The sequence below is a fragment of the Rattus rattus genome, chromosome 14, assembly GCF_011064425.1.
Source record: "Rattus rattus isolate New Zealand chromosome 14, Rrattus_CSIRO_v1, whole genome shotgun sequence".
Taxonomy (NCBI): domain Eukaryota; kingdom Metazoa; phylum Chordata; class Mammalia; order Rodentia; family Muridae; genus Rattus; species Rattus rattus.
Window position 1 is genome coordinate 70,055,995 of NC_046167.1, and position 14,243 is coordinate 70,070,237.

The following is a 14,243-nucleotide window of genomic DNA, read 5'->3' on the forward strand; positions in this document are numbered from 1 at the left end:
TAACTCAGCACTGGAAAACAGTTTAATACGGCACCAGGAGATTTGCATAATTGACCTGTTTGGCTTTTCTACCTCAGAAGCGGAGCGCTGACAGGGTGAACAGGTGGGAAGCACTGTGCTTTGGAAAATAGCCTTGGGTTCTGAGATAAGCAAAGAGCAACTTCATCATCACTCAAGGTTTAAGGCAAAATATCCTCATGTGGAGTCTCAGCTCTCCTATCCCAGTAGATCAACCTGTTCCTGGGTGGCCACATCAGCAGAACCGGAGCGAGGTTAGCTGTGCTGACCCTGGGGGAGGAGCAGGAGTGCATGAAGTCCTGGGAAGAATGCAGGGTGGCTGCCATCGGGTTAGCCTTCACGGACTGCTCGGTCATCTGCTCGGGTGGGGAGCCTCCTAAACAGCTCAGCTCCCTGTCTGCCAGGCAGGCTTAGCTTTCTGCTACGTGTTAGGAGGTCTTGCTCTCTGTCTCAGGCCTGTGCAGTTCAAGCCTTGCGATTCCCAGCCTCTAGAAGGGACACTCAGGCTGTGGCAAACGCTGTGTAGAGCCAGCCAAGACACAGAAGCTTGGCGCTGTGGGTGCTGTGCCTTCACCACGTACATCTGCAGCTGCTGCCAGCGAGGTCACGTGGGATCCACCGAGCGCTGCCTCAGGCGCTAGAAGGTATCCTTGCTGCAGCTTTCCTGAGAAACAGAAACACCAGGTGGTTTTGAGTTCTGGGCCTAGTAGACTAGCCCCAAGCCCCGGGGCTTAAAGTATGCAGCTTTCTCCAAGGACTCAAAAGCAGCGCTGTGGGCTCTAGCTTCAAACAAGTATTCTGTGAGCCCCTGCTGACTAGGCAGGCTCCTGCCTTCAGAAAGGGGCTGTGGGCAATGACTAAGATGATTGGCATCTCCTGGTGTCAAAGGCGACCTTGGAGGGAGATCTGCCTGGGCTCTGATGAGAGAGGGGACTAGCAGTGCTCACTGACAGCCTGGCAGTTATCTAACCACATACTCAGGCCGCCCAAGGTTCGAACTCCTACTTGTGTGTGGCAGCTCATCCCAGGGTAAATCCTGGCTGAAGGGCAGCACACTGACTTGAGCCTGTGTGAGGGCACCCTTCCTGAGGAAGCTTCTCTTCCACAAGCTTAGAGGTAGTGACAACCCACCTCTCCATGGTCTTCCACAGCAGCAAGTCTCCTGCTCCCATGAAAGCAGTGAGTTCCAGGAGACCTGCCAGGGACTAGAGCAGCCTTGGGACCTAGGACAAAGCTCCTGGCCTGGGCATGACCTAAAACGTGTCTTGTTCTCCTCTTACACCACTGTTGTATCTGATAGCCTCAGTAACAGCGCAGAATTCCCACAGGGTAATAGAGAAGCAGAACTTGTCTACAGGCTGAGAGGAAGTCAGAGGAGCCCACTGGCAAAATAGCGGTTACCTGCGGAAGCTCCCTGGTGGGCAAGTACATACCCATGCCTTCCTCCAGCCCTGCATCAGCCGGTCATGCTCCCCAGCCACCACGCGCCATGCAGCAAGCTCCTGGTTCCACTTTTCCTGCTGTAGTGCCTCTGGAAGACAAGCAGAAGCAAGGTCACAGCTTTGCAGCCCCCAGGTTGCTACTGGTGCACACTGTCCATCAGGACCACACTGTAGGCTGAGTGGGTGGGTGAGTCCCAGTTCTGCTCTGGCAGCCTGTCCCCCTGGGGGAATCAATCCCTCAGTGGCCTGAAGGGGCCACAGCAGAGCTCTGGGGAGCTGTGGAGTTTACATTTCATTACTAGTTGGTTATTTTTGAGACAGTTTGGCCCTGTTGATCTAGTTGGCCTTGAACTCATTCTGTAGCCCACTGCCCACTGTCATTTTTTAGATGGCAAAGGCCCTATTCCCATAGCTGTGACAGGTGACAGAGACCCCCACTTTGCTGGTGAGCCTTTGGGCCCTTCAATAAGGGCAGGTATGGAAGCTCAAATGTCAGCACAGCTCTTACTAAACTTGGTAGGATTTTAGGAAGCCAACATGGCTATGGATTTGGGAGTTGGGGAAGATTTCCCTCACCTCTCATTCTTCATGGTCCTCTAAGTGTGCTTTCTCTTGGATTCTGAAATCAACCCCAACTGCATGCAAGGGTGAGATAACATCGTGTCCTTGAACTGCTGCTTATGCCAACGTCAGAAATAGTCCCATGAACATGAGCCCACAGTGTGAAGGCTCCAGTTCATTCAGTGCCATGGCAACCCCTACTTGAAGCTCAGACCTGCTAGCCAAAGGGAAGGGGGAGAAGCCAGTTCTTCCAGCGATCCTTGGGAACCCTGCACACTGATTCTGACAGCACAAGTGAGCAGGGTGGGCCCTCCAACTAACAATCACCTCTCCCCGTGATTGTCAAGGTGATTTTGTAGCTGTTGCTAGTGCTGCCCTAATTCCAGGTGAGAATTTGAAAGCCACAAGCCCCTTCTGATAACTCTGATTCATCCTGATTGCCAGGTACCAGGCCATTGCTCAGATGTGGATGGTGAATTGTTTTCTCTAGAACCCACTAAAGGACAGTGGAGGAACTTTTTACTGTATGTGTGTAAAACCATGAAGAGAGTACTGGAGGAAGCTGCCAGGGGACCTGGAACGTGGGAAGCTTTGAGACACAGCTGCTGTCCCAAGACAGCTTCACAGCAAGGCCTGTGGTACAGCACCTGAGTCCTCTAGATATGGGGAGTGGGAGGAGTAACACGGTCATGTGTGTACAGCTTCAAAGACTGCCCCACCAGTGACAACTTTCCCTCTGCCTTAGTGTAGAACAAAAGGTCTCTGGATTGGGTACACAGCAGACAGTTCAAGTGGACATTCAACACTGAAAGGAGGAAGCCCTGCCCTCTTTCAACCCTTGCAGTGCCCTGTTAAGTTATTCTAAGTCTGGGCTACTGCTAGGTTTTGATGCCGAGTCCCAGCTCTGCGGAGACAAACCTTGCATTTTGTAAGAGCCAAGAGAAGAGCTGAGCCCCAGCCTGTCCCATCAGCACCGTGCACAACATGTGCAGGGGCCTCAGTTCTGACTCAGAACCCCTGTAGTTCTGACCACTGGCTTCCCAGTGAGCCCCAAGCCATGCCGATGCTACTTGGTCCAGATCCCGTGCTTTGAAAAGGGCAACTTGGAGAGAAGAAAATTTCGGAGAATGAGGACTGTTCCTATTCTGTAAAGCAAAGAGAAGATCTGCAGCAGCAAGCCAGCAAAATGCAATAAAGCCAAAAACTCCATTTCTAAAAGAACCCATAGTTTGGAAGGTAAGGATGAAAAAATGCATGAGGAACTAGAAGAGTTAAGAGATGATAGGAAAGAAAACATCGCCTTACGGAAGCAGCTCAATTCTCACAGCTTGGAAAAGATCCTGAACAGTAGGTGGAGAACAGTGAACACCGTCAAGAAAACGCCCCTGAACAGGCGGGCGAGGGCACTCAGTTAATGTGCCAGTGGGAAAGTGTACAAAGGCCAAGCCATTTTGAATTATCCCTGCTTGAGAAAAGAAGCTTCCAGAGAAAATTTTAAAAGGCCTCAAGTGACAGATACATAGTGAGACTCTCAAAAAAGTGGGGGATGTCTCAGGTAAAGGGCCCAGCACAAGCAAACTGGGCCCTCAGATGCCAGAGTGGGGTCAGGAAGTCTGGGTACTCAACCAAACAAACACTCAAGGGATACAAGCTTTCAAAAGGTTTGCTTCCATACACATGCCTCAAGACATTGTATAAAAACCAGCCACTCAATAAAAGAACACCCAGGAAGTCAGACCCTTGGTCCAACGTGAAGACAGAACTCTGCTCCCCAAGTGACAAGCGACCCCAAGCAAGTATGCTGCATCCTGTCCCAGCACGCGGGAATCTGAGGTGGGAGCTTCACAGGAAAGCCAGTTAGGCTGCAGCATGAGCGACTGCTTCAAAACAGCCATCCAAAAGTGGCACCTTGGCTCTGACAGACAGCTGAGGGGTGATAACAAGCCAGGGTGTTTGGTAACTGAGTGTCCTGCAACTGGGAATCAGCAGAGGTACACCACATGGGAAGGGGAATGGGGAAGGGGTGTGTGTACCCTCACAAGCATAGTGGAGGTCAGATCAATCCCAGATATAATTTCCCGGGAGCCATCCCCCATGTTTGGTGAGACCAGATCTCCCTGTGTCTTGGGGCCTGCTGTCTGGGCTAGGCTATCAGGCCAGTGAGCCCAGGGATCTGCCTGCTTCTACCTCCCTAGCAATAGGAATACAACCATGTACCATCACACCCAGACTTTACTGTTACATTCTTCTATTGAAAGTGCACACCCGGGGTTGGGGATTTAGCTCAATGGTAGAGCACTTGCCTAGCAAGCACAAGGCCCTAGGTTCGGTCCCCAGCCCCGAAAAAGAAAAAAGAAAAAAAAAGTACACACCCATGTTCACCTGTGTGTGGAAATCAGAACAACTTGGTGTCAGTTCTCTGTTTCTACTACATGGGTCTCGGATCCAACTAGGTCACTCACTTGGCTTTACTAATTGAGCCTCACAAACTCTGTACTCAGTTTACTTGGGCTCTGGGAATCAAACGCATCTGGCACAGTAAGCACTTCATCAGTAGCCTCCTCTTCCTAACCTCTTACAACATAAATTTAGGTCGCCATATAGGAAAGTGGGAGGCAAGCAGTATACAGTATGTGTGCGGTGAAAGTGGTCTGTACATGTAATCACATGGCATCCACGGTATGTGTGTGTATATATGCAGGCATACATACATACGGCATATATACGGCTGTGTGTGGGTGTTTGTAGTGCCTGTGTGCTCATGTGTACATCAGTCTACCATATAACAGTGAAAAGTTAAGTCTCCCCCAGCACAAGGCAAATAGGTTACTCCTCAAACTGAAGCTACACAGTGACAACCGGCCCTCGAAGGGTCGCTGCTGGCATGGATCGCACTTACCATGTCTCATCACAGTGACGTGAACCTTTGAGGTCTGGTTCCCTGCTGAGGAGAGGACAGAGCAGCTGTATTCCGTGGTTTCTTGGATGGTGTCCCGAAGCCAGCTGAGGGCATGGGCCCTGCCATCGGGCAGCGCATGGGTCTGCATAGGTACACACGTCTCCAGGACACGCCTGTTCTTCTCCCAGATGAAGCGGATGTCTGCTGGACCTGTGGGCACATGGACTCTCTCCACATGTCTACCGGACACTTGAGGGAGCTGCCTGAAGGAAGGGCCATCCTGGTCCCAAATAGATGAGCAGTGACACAGGACAGCTTCCAGCTCTGTACCAGGTCTCTCCTGGAAGGGCTAAACCACTAAGTGCCACACCCACCCTTAGACCTCACCTCCTCTTAGGCCTCTTGATGCCAGGCGCCTTGATTCACACTTGAATGTCCTGTGCCTTTGAGAACACAGGACCTCAACCCCTGGTTGCTTGTTGCACTGTACACCCCTTACCCAGTGAAGTACCCAGCGAGTATCCGGAGGCGTGGTACACATTCTGAGGGTATATTTGATCCCTGGTTCCACCCTCCAAATGCCAGGATTCCATGTGTGTATTACCTCACCATGCCCAGTTCTTAGAGGTTTTGTTTTTTGTTTTTACAGTAATTACTGAAAAGATAAAGACAATAGCCAAGTGTGGTGGCATATACCTTTAATCCCAACACTCAGGAGGCAGAGGCAAAAGGATTTCTGTGCATAGTGTGGCTCTGTCTTAAAAAACAAAAATAGATCAAGACTAAGGCCACCTGTTTCCACCACACTATTCACACTAATTCCACTACATCCCATTCAAGGGGGCACTGTGGGGGACTTCAACTTGTCTGACACACAGGGTCAAGTGGGTAAAGCAGGGGCATCCAATAGAAGAGAGAGATTCTGTGACCCAAACTAGAAGAGCGAACCTCAGATCCTTAATTCCTTATAGGGTGTCTGGGGGGTTTTCATTTCTAGGGAATTGTAAAGAAAGGTTGAGTTCTGGTCACAGTGCCAAAACCAGTTGTGATGGCAACAGGTCACCGCCCTGTTCGCGCTGACTTATGGGTATGTATAGTCTGGATCTCAGACTTCATCCTAGAGCCACAGCGCTTCAGGCCACGCTAGGACAGGCTGTACTCCATCCAGGAAGAAGGCAAAACAAAGCAGTTAAACTCCCTGCTTCACTCCCTGGCCCTACCTGGGATTTGGCTGAAGATGGCCCAATGGTGGTTTAAACCAGCCTAGTGGTGCTGTGCTACATTTCGTCTGCTACTGTGGCCAGGTATGTGATATACCAAGCTGAGCTGGGTAGGCCAGGACCCTCCAGCCAGGGACTGATGGACGGACAGACAGACATACACACACACCTGCCTGGGTCCAGTTAAGTACCCCACTAGCATGAACAAGGGCATCTCTTGCTGAGGGTGCTGGTTCTTGACGGTGCCTACATTTCCTTCAGCCTCCCTCCTCCTGATGAGCTGAGGTCACCTGACCTAACGTGGCAAAAGCACATCGAATCCCCAAGGGCAGCCCCTGCTTGACCAGAACACCTCATGAGGATGGGTCTTTAGGTTCCCTTGATGCCAGCCCAGCCAGGAATGGAAGGCTGGTTTGATGGGAGACACTCAATCAGGGGAGAAAGGAGCTAGCAATCTCCACCAGGGGCTCAAACACTGAGCAGGAAAAACAAAACAAACAAAAACAAAAATCAAACAAACAAACAAAAAACCCAACAACCAAGGGAGAACCTGGGAACTCTTAAGAATCACCTGGCATTGTCCCCAGCTGTGAGGCCAGGGTGTGTGGGTGGCCAAGGGTGGGAAAACTTACCCTGGGGAAGGAATAGTGCTAGGCAGGGAGTTTGGACTTCTTAATCACGGGTTGGAGATATATTTTTTCTTTTTAAGAAAGGATCTCAGTGTAGCCTAAGCTAGCCTTATCTTTATGTAGCGAAGGATGACCTTGAGATTGTGATCCCCATGCCTTCACCTTCCACATGCCAGGGTCATAGGCCTGCACTCCTGAACAAGTTGACAAAGTATTGAGGATCTAACCTAGGGTTTCGTGCAGTCTAGGTGACCATTATACAAACAGGATCCCAGCCCCTCAGACTAGACTTTTGGAGAGATTTTTAGTTCATTACTTTAGTCATGAAGTCTCCTCACTTCACCAACCTTGGCATCTGTTCATCTTCATCTGGTCCCCTCATCAATTACTCATGTGTTGTCACAAGCTTTCCTCTCAAGCTGGACCAAGTACACCCACAACCGGACAATCCCAGGGACGAATCCAAGGCAGTAATACAACTAGAGGACCACAGGCTGTTTCTGTTAGTCACAATTAGGAAATGCCCTGGGGGTGGGGTGGGGTGGGGACACAAAAGTGGTAGAAAGCCACTACAGTGGCTACAGTGACACTACAGTGACAGTCACGACACTCTCAGAGAAAAACTGATTTCAAAAAAGGCAAAATGGAAAGCATGTAGTACAGAGTGTTTGGCAGGGCTCCAGAGGGTTAACAGAATGTAGGGTGTGCTAGGGTGTGCCCATACATGTGGGGGTTGAAGGTTGATGTCAATCAAGTATCTTCCTCGATTGCTTGTCACTATAAATAGAAGCAGGGTCTCAACTAAACCATGATCTCATTGGATCAGCTAGACTGGCTCCATGATCTCCCTTTCCCACCTCTGGAGCACTGGGATATAGGTGGTCTATTGGAACTGCCTGCCAGACATGAGGTGCATGCTGGGACCAAACGTCCAGTCCCCATGCCTCACAGCAAGCGCTTTGCCTACTGAAATACCTCCGCAGCCTGGGGATTGGCTTTATTTTGTGTGTATGGTGTTTTGCTGGCATGTTATCAATGTACCACAAACATGGAGTGCCCGAGGAAGCAGCATTGGATCCACTGGAACTGGAGCTCAGTCAGTGTGAGCCACCACTTGGGTGCTGGGAATCAAACCCATGTCCTTTCCCAAAACAAATGGTCTTAGTCACTGCTGCACCCTCTCTCCAGCCCCTTGAATTTTTAATTTATGTTTCCAAGAGCTTATTAATAAAAAATACAAATGTTACTTTTATAATTAAAAAAGCCATTGAGAAGGACTGAGCTGGGTGTGGTGAAGCACACCTGTCTTATAGGCCCAGTAGTCAGGAGGCAGAGACAGAGGGTTGACCATAAGTTCAAGGCCAACCTGATATATATATATATATATATAAAGTGCCCTAATTCCAGGCTAGCCAGGGATCCATTCTAAGATTCTGTCTCTAAACAGATAAATAAATTTTAAAAATTAAAAAGCAAATGTCCTCAAGGCCAGGAGTGTGCCAGTCTCTGAGGGACATTCCAAAGATGCTCCAGACGCATCCGTGTCTACCCATCTGGCTGCAGACCAGCAGACAAGACCTATAGACTTAAAATGAAATTCTACAATTTGCTTTCTACTCAAGTGTTTTCAATTCTGGCCACTGACACCTCCACGTACTTACAAGCATCCACAAACACATCTACATGCGTGTGCATGCACATCCGAGTACAGATGTCCATCAACCGGGGAGCACAATGGGAGTCATCTCTTAGTATGTTCAGGGCCTCAGTTCTAGATCCCTGAGGACATCGAAAGACATGTTTGCAGGAAACCTACATGAACCTCCTCCTGAAGACTTTGAATCATTTCTAGATTTTTTTAGAATACCTAATACTACGCAGACACTACTTAAATAGTTGTGAAACAGTTTGACTAGGGAACAATGGCACGATGGAGCCTGTATAGGTCCAGGACAGGTATAGCTTTGTGGTTTTGGATTCCTAGCGGGTAGGATCCTGGGTGTTAGCTGCAGATCTTAGGGCTAAGCACTTCCTTCTGCATAGTACTCAGTGCCTTTTCATGGAACCATATTGCATTAGCCATTCCTCTGCAGGCGAGCGTCCACCTACAATCCAAGTGGAAGAACTTATGCTTGAGGTGTTACAACCAAAGAATGAACGTGGGACACTAACTCCAGTCATGAACACAGAGGACTGGAGGAGTCTCATCACCAAACCCTCCGGCAGGGAATCTACTTGGCTTGAGTTGGAGCCAATCCCCAAATCCCATGAACAGGAACCTTCTACTGCAAAGCTCCTGAGAGATCAAGTTTGTGGTGGGAAGTAGAAACATGTAGGCCACACTGGCCACAAACCCCACACCACAGCGCCTGTGAAGTTAAAATTGCCACAACTGTCAGCCACGAAAGAGGGGAAGAGGTACTTACTCTCTGTTGGTTCTTTAACTATCCAGTTCCTTCTGATTGCGGGAATCAAAGAGAGGGAGAAGGAGCGTTAAAAGCAGTGGGCAGTGCCACCCCTCAGTGCTGTGCCCTCTGGGTGGTGGTCCCAGAACTGGACCTAGGTGTCACAGATGCTCAGGCATATTCTACCCACAGGGTTCCCAGAGTTCTTTCCACGTCCCAGTTAGGAGTTCACTGAAGCTAACAGTTGTTTCTGTCTTGTGCTACCCGCCTCGAATATCTTCATGTGACATTGTCTATTTGACAGGATCTAAAGCCACCTAGGAGATGTGTCCCTAGGCATGCCTGGGAAGTTGGCCGAGGTGGCACACACCTTTAATCCCAGCATTCGGGAAGTAGAGTCAGGAGGACTTCTGGGAAGTGGAAGATATCGTGGTTTTACATAGTTCCAAGCCAGCCAAGGCTATACAGTGATGCCCCGCCCTGGGGTGGGGGTGTCAAACCATAAGCTGATCACCAACGTGTGCACCATTGCTACTTGACTACAGGTGCATGCTTCTGCTGCGTTCCTCATGGACTCATACTGTGAACCACAATTAAAACCTCCCCTTAAGTTGCTTTGTCAGGTATTTGGCCACTAACTTCACACACACACACACACACACACACACACACACACACACACACACACGGGTTCTTCCCGACATCAAGTCAGTGGCTACTAAGGCCACTAACTTCTCTCTCTCTCTCTCTCACACACACACACACACACACACACACACACACGGTTCTTCCTGACATCAAGTCAGTGGCTACTAAGGCCACTAACTTCTCTCTCTCTCTCTCTCTCTCTCTCTCTCACACACACACACACACACACACACACACACACACACACACACACACACACACACACACACACACACACACACACACGGTTCTTCCCGACATCAAGTCAGTGGCTACTAAGCCTCCCGGGAAGGATTCTGACCCACCTCTTCCCATGGGCTGGGCACTCCCCAAAAGCCTGCACTCTGGCCCCAAGGGCTCTTTCAAAGCTTGCCTCAGTCTCAGGGTCTTACTCTGCCATTCCATTTCACCCAAGACAGATTAGCAGTCTAGGACCAGGCAGAACTTTAAGCATAATTTTTTCCCCTAGGAGCTTCTCTCATACTGGAGCCTCAGATCATGAGCTCCCCCAGCAGCGGTCACATGCCATTAGTCCAGCCTGCTGCTAGCCCACATGGCATCTCATTTGGCCCTTGCCAGCCTGGAATTTAGATCAAGTACAAGCGTCTGTTACCTATGAGGGGAGGCTTAAGCTTGAAGCCCTCTCCCTGTCCCTGTTCCCAGACACCTCATCATGCAGGTAATCGGGACTGCACCCGGTGGTCTTGAGAGATGATGATTTAGCCACCAATGGCTTCCTCGGGCTGCGGAATGAAGTGAGCCCTCAGAATGAGGAAGCTGGGCTCTGGACTCTGGGGAACCAAAGATACTGCCTGCTCAAGGACGAGTCTGATGCCCTTGGCTGGCCGACATCTCGTCTGCGTTAAGGATGGACCAGTCAACTGAAGCAGCAGGCAGCCTAGACCTTACGGCATACTCCAGGAAACGTTACAAGGCATCCAGCCTGAGTCTCACGGTAAGGGTCATGTGATCTCTAACACACCCACCCCCTGAAAGTCCAGAACCAGGAAAAGGCCCAGTGGCTGAGGATGCTCTTAAAGGTCATGGATATGGGAAACCATTTTCTGTGCCCTTGCCCTCCTTGAGATAGGGAGGTACCAAGGACTCTATTTCTCCAGCCCCACCCACCTAGGCATCCAGAGAGGCCTCCATGAGTGTTCATCAGCAAGTGGGAGAGAGGGGCCCCAAAAGTCTCTGTGAGCCCAGAGCCTGAAGCTGCCCAGACCCCAGGAGGCCCCGGAGAGGAAGCAGCTTTCATAGTTCCCACCACCCCATTTCCTCAACTCTCTTAAGGGGCCCCAAATCCATACCTGAAACGAGCCAACTGAGGGGACTGGGGAATGTACGGGTGCTTGGCCTGGAACCTCGCTTGGCAAAGGCAATTTGCTTATGCTGTGAGTAAAGAACCTCAACCAAGCGTCTTACGTTTGTAAGGTTTGCACGCACATGGTACTGAGTGGTACATTTATGGTGTGGGCCATCTGTAGCCTGTGTAACTTGTGTAGGTATTTGGCGTAGGTAAGATGTGGTGTTGCTGTGTGCTATGTGGTGTGTGTGTGTGTGTGTGTGTGTGTGTGTGTGCCATTTGTTAAGTGTGCTGTGTGATACATAAGGGGTTTGTGTGATGTGTGTAGTGTTTAGGGACTGAGTACATAGTGTATACATGTAATATGGTCCATGTGGTACACATAGGAAGCATGTATGTTAGGATGTGGTATGGGTGGTGTATGATGTGTCATGGTGTGTGTGGGGTGTGGCATGTAAGATGTGATGTATGTGGCGTGTGGTACTGGGTGTTATGTGTGCAGAGGGTAGTTGTATGTGTGGTGTTGGGGGGTATGTGTGATGTGTACGTGGTGTGTGTAGTGGAGATCATGTGGGGGTTATGTGTGGTGCCTGGTTTATTTGTGTGTGTGGCATTGCATACATCGTGGGCTGTGATGTAGTGTATGTGATGTGGTGTGTGGGGCATGGCCTATGTGTGAGGATGTGTAGTGTGGTGTGCGCTGTACACATGCCAACCCATGGCAGCCGGAGAGAATAATCGTGAACCTACCAGTGATGTCAGGACCCCTGGGAAGCACCTTCAGTTAAGGTCAGACAGTGCAGCAGCTCCAGTCCCCACGCACCTGGCTGCGTGTGCCAGGACCTCAGTGCTGGCCTGCAGACTGGGGCACAAAGACTTGAGGAAGGCAGTGCCTGAGATCCTGCTGCTTTTCCTGGCACTAAAAGAGAGCTCCTGCAATCTCTAGGCTGTGGGCAGCCTGACTTTCCCCGCAGCCATGCTTGGGGCAGCTCTCGTGTCTCCTGATGCTACATGCCCTGGTCCTCTCACTTGGGTATGCAGAGCAGGGTGTCTGAACTGCCTCATACCCTGTGAAAACAGTCATCCAACCCAGATGACACAGAGGCCCTGGGTGGGAGCCGGAGTGGGCAGACCAGTCCCAAGTAAAAGCCTTGCTGTCTACTTGACCTCTGATCAACCCTCTGGAGGGGTGAGACTCCCCAAGATAGCTCAGTGTCACCAGCAGAGCCAGAGTGGGCACCAGGACATACACCAAGGAACTGAAGAGTCCCTGTTCACCCCCTCTTTAAGTCTCGTGTTCTAAAAACAGCTTGCTAGGCCTTTAATCAGCCAGCCCCAAGCCACTTACGGCAATCATACAAACAGCTGTTTTAGGAGAAAGAAAAACCCAGGTCAAGGCTCCCAACGTGTCCTCCTTTGCCCTGCTATGCCCCACCCCAGGCACGTAGGATGGACTGTGGTTACGTTAGGAGAGCCAACTACGGTCTCACCTGGGACAGCTGCCTTTGCCTCCTTAGCGAGACATGAGACTTCAGACATAACTTACAGGGAGTTTAGTTCAAAGCCACAGGGCCAGCAGAGGCCCCTACAGGTTCACACCATCAAAGGCTGCCCAGCCATAACCAGCAGTGCACATCACCAAGCCTTTCCTTAAGGTGCTGTACTATGGTGGAGGACAGGACAGAAAGAAAGGCCAGATGCGGTCAAATGTTTGTGGAAAAAAAGACAGGAGAAAAGAGAGCAAGAGAGGGGATTTGGTCCTACGCCAGCTCAAGACACAGACTCTGTGTGTGTGTGTGTGTGTGTGTGTGTGTGTGTGTGTGTGTGTACACACTTGTGTGTAGATGCATGCAAAGGCAGACACTGTATATGTGTGCACTTGTGTGTACACGCATGCAAAAGCCTGAGGCTATCAGAGTCATAGAGACAGGGTCTGTCAATCAAACCCAGAGCACTGCTAAATGGCTAATCTTGCTGGCCAGCATGCTCTGGGGATCCAATCTCCACTTTCTAAGGTTGGAACTGCAGGTGGGTCACCAAGCCTACCCAGGACTTCATGGGGTTTAGGGACGAGAACCCCTTCCTTACACTCTTACAGCAAGTACTTTAATCACTGTCTCCCCAGCCTGTGCTCAATCCACTCTGAGGGGCTGGGAAAGGAAGATACTCCTCCCACTTCAGTTCCCACTCGCACACTGCGTACTACTGGTCCCCACAGTCCCCAGCCATGGCTCCTCAGCCCCTGGCTTCCAGTGTTCCCTTAGGTCACTAAGAAGTTCAAAGAACACATCTCCTGCCTCTCACGGTACCTCTCATGAGTGTCAGGGTAGTAGCACTGCCGGCAAGGGTAGACGCAGGTTGTGCAGGCTCAAGCTCAGAGGCTTGGCAAGGGTGAGTTAGGTTTTATTTCGCTACCACTCATGCTGGTATCACCCCTAGGCTCTCCATCGCCTTAGCAAAAAACTCCCTGCTTCAAATTCCCCCATGCTGAAATGCCTGATGTTGTACTTTCTGTGCATAACAACGATGTCTTATCTTCCTTAAGGAAAGCCCAGTCATTCACTCTCTCCCACAGCAGAGGACTGTGTAAGAAAGCCTGGCTAATAGTACCGGAGACCTGAAAACACTCCCCCAAATGTGATGGCCTACCCCTTAAAAGACATGGGATTTTCTCTCGGCTGCCTGAGGCTAAAAGACTGGAGAAAGGGCTGGAGAGATGGCTCAGCAGTGGAGAGCACCTGCTTTCCCTTGCAGAGGACCCAGGTTCCGTCCTCAGCATCTACACCAGGTGATGTACAACCACGTGTGACTGGCTTCTGCACCTTTACGCACGCACATCGGTGAACACAGGCGTAAATAATTAAATGGTTCATCTTAAAATCTGAAGGACAGACAGGTGTCTACATGAAGGCCTGGTCCACAGCACGAGACCAGGGGACCACCGGGCACGGTGATACACACCAGGAGACCCAGAAACTTGGGGAGGGAGGCTGAAACTCAGGTGTCCAGGGGCAGCAGCCCGGGTACCCAACTCAGAAAGGCAATCAGTGGCATGTATTCACTGGTGACACGTCAT

At 50.5% G+C, this 14,243-nt stretch overlaps 1 protein-coding gene across 1 annotated transcript in view; it reads right to left on the reverse strand.

Moving 5' to 3' along the window:
- The window catches only part of Sema4d (semaphorin 4D), a 76,139-nt gene continuing 61,896 nt past the window's right edge, over positions 1-14,243 (reverse strand). The window contains 3 exon segments of the mRNA XM_032919615.1: positions 1-682; positions 1,452-1,549; positions 4,921-5,130. Of these exon segments, the coding sequence (XP_032775506.1) occupies positions 656-682; positions 1,452-1,549; positions 4,921-5,130 (335 nt within the window). The 3' untranslated portion in view covers positions 1-655.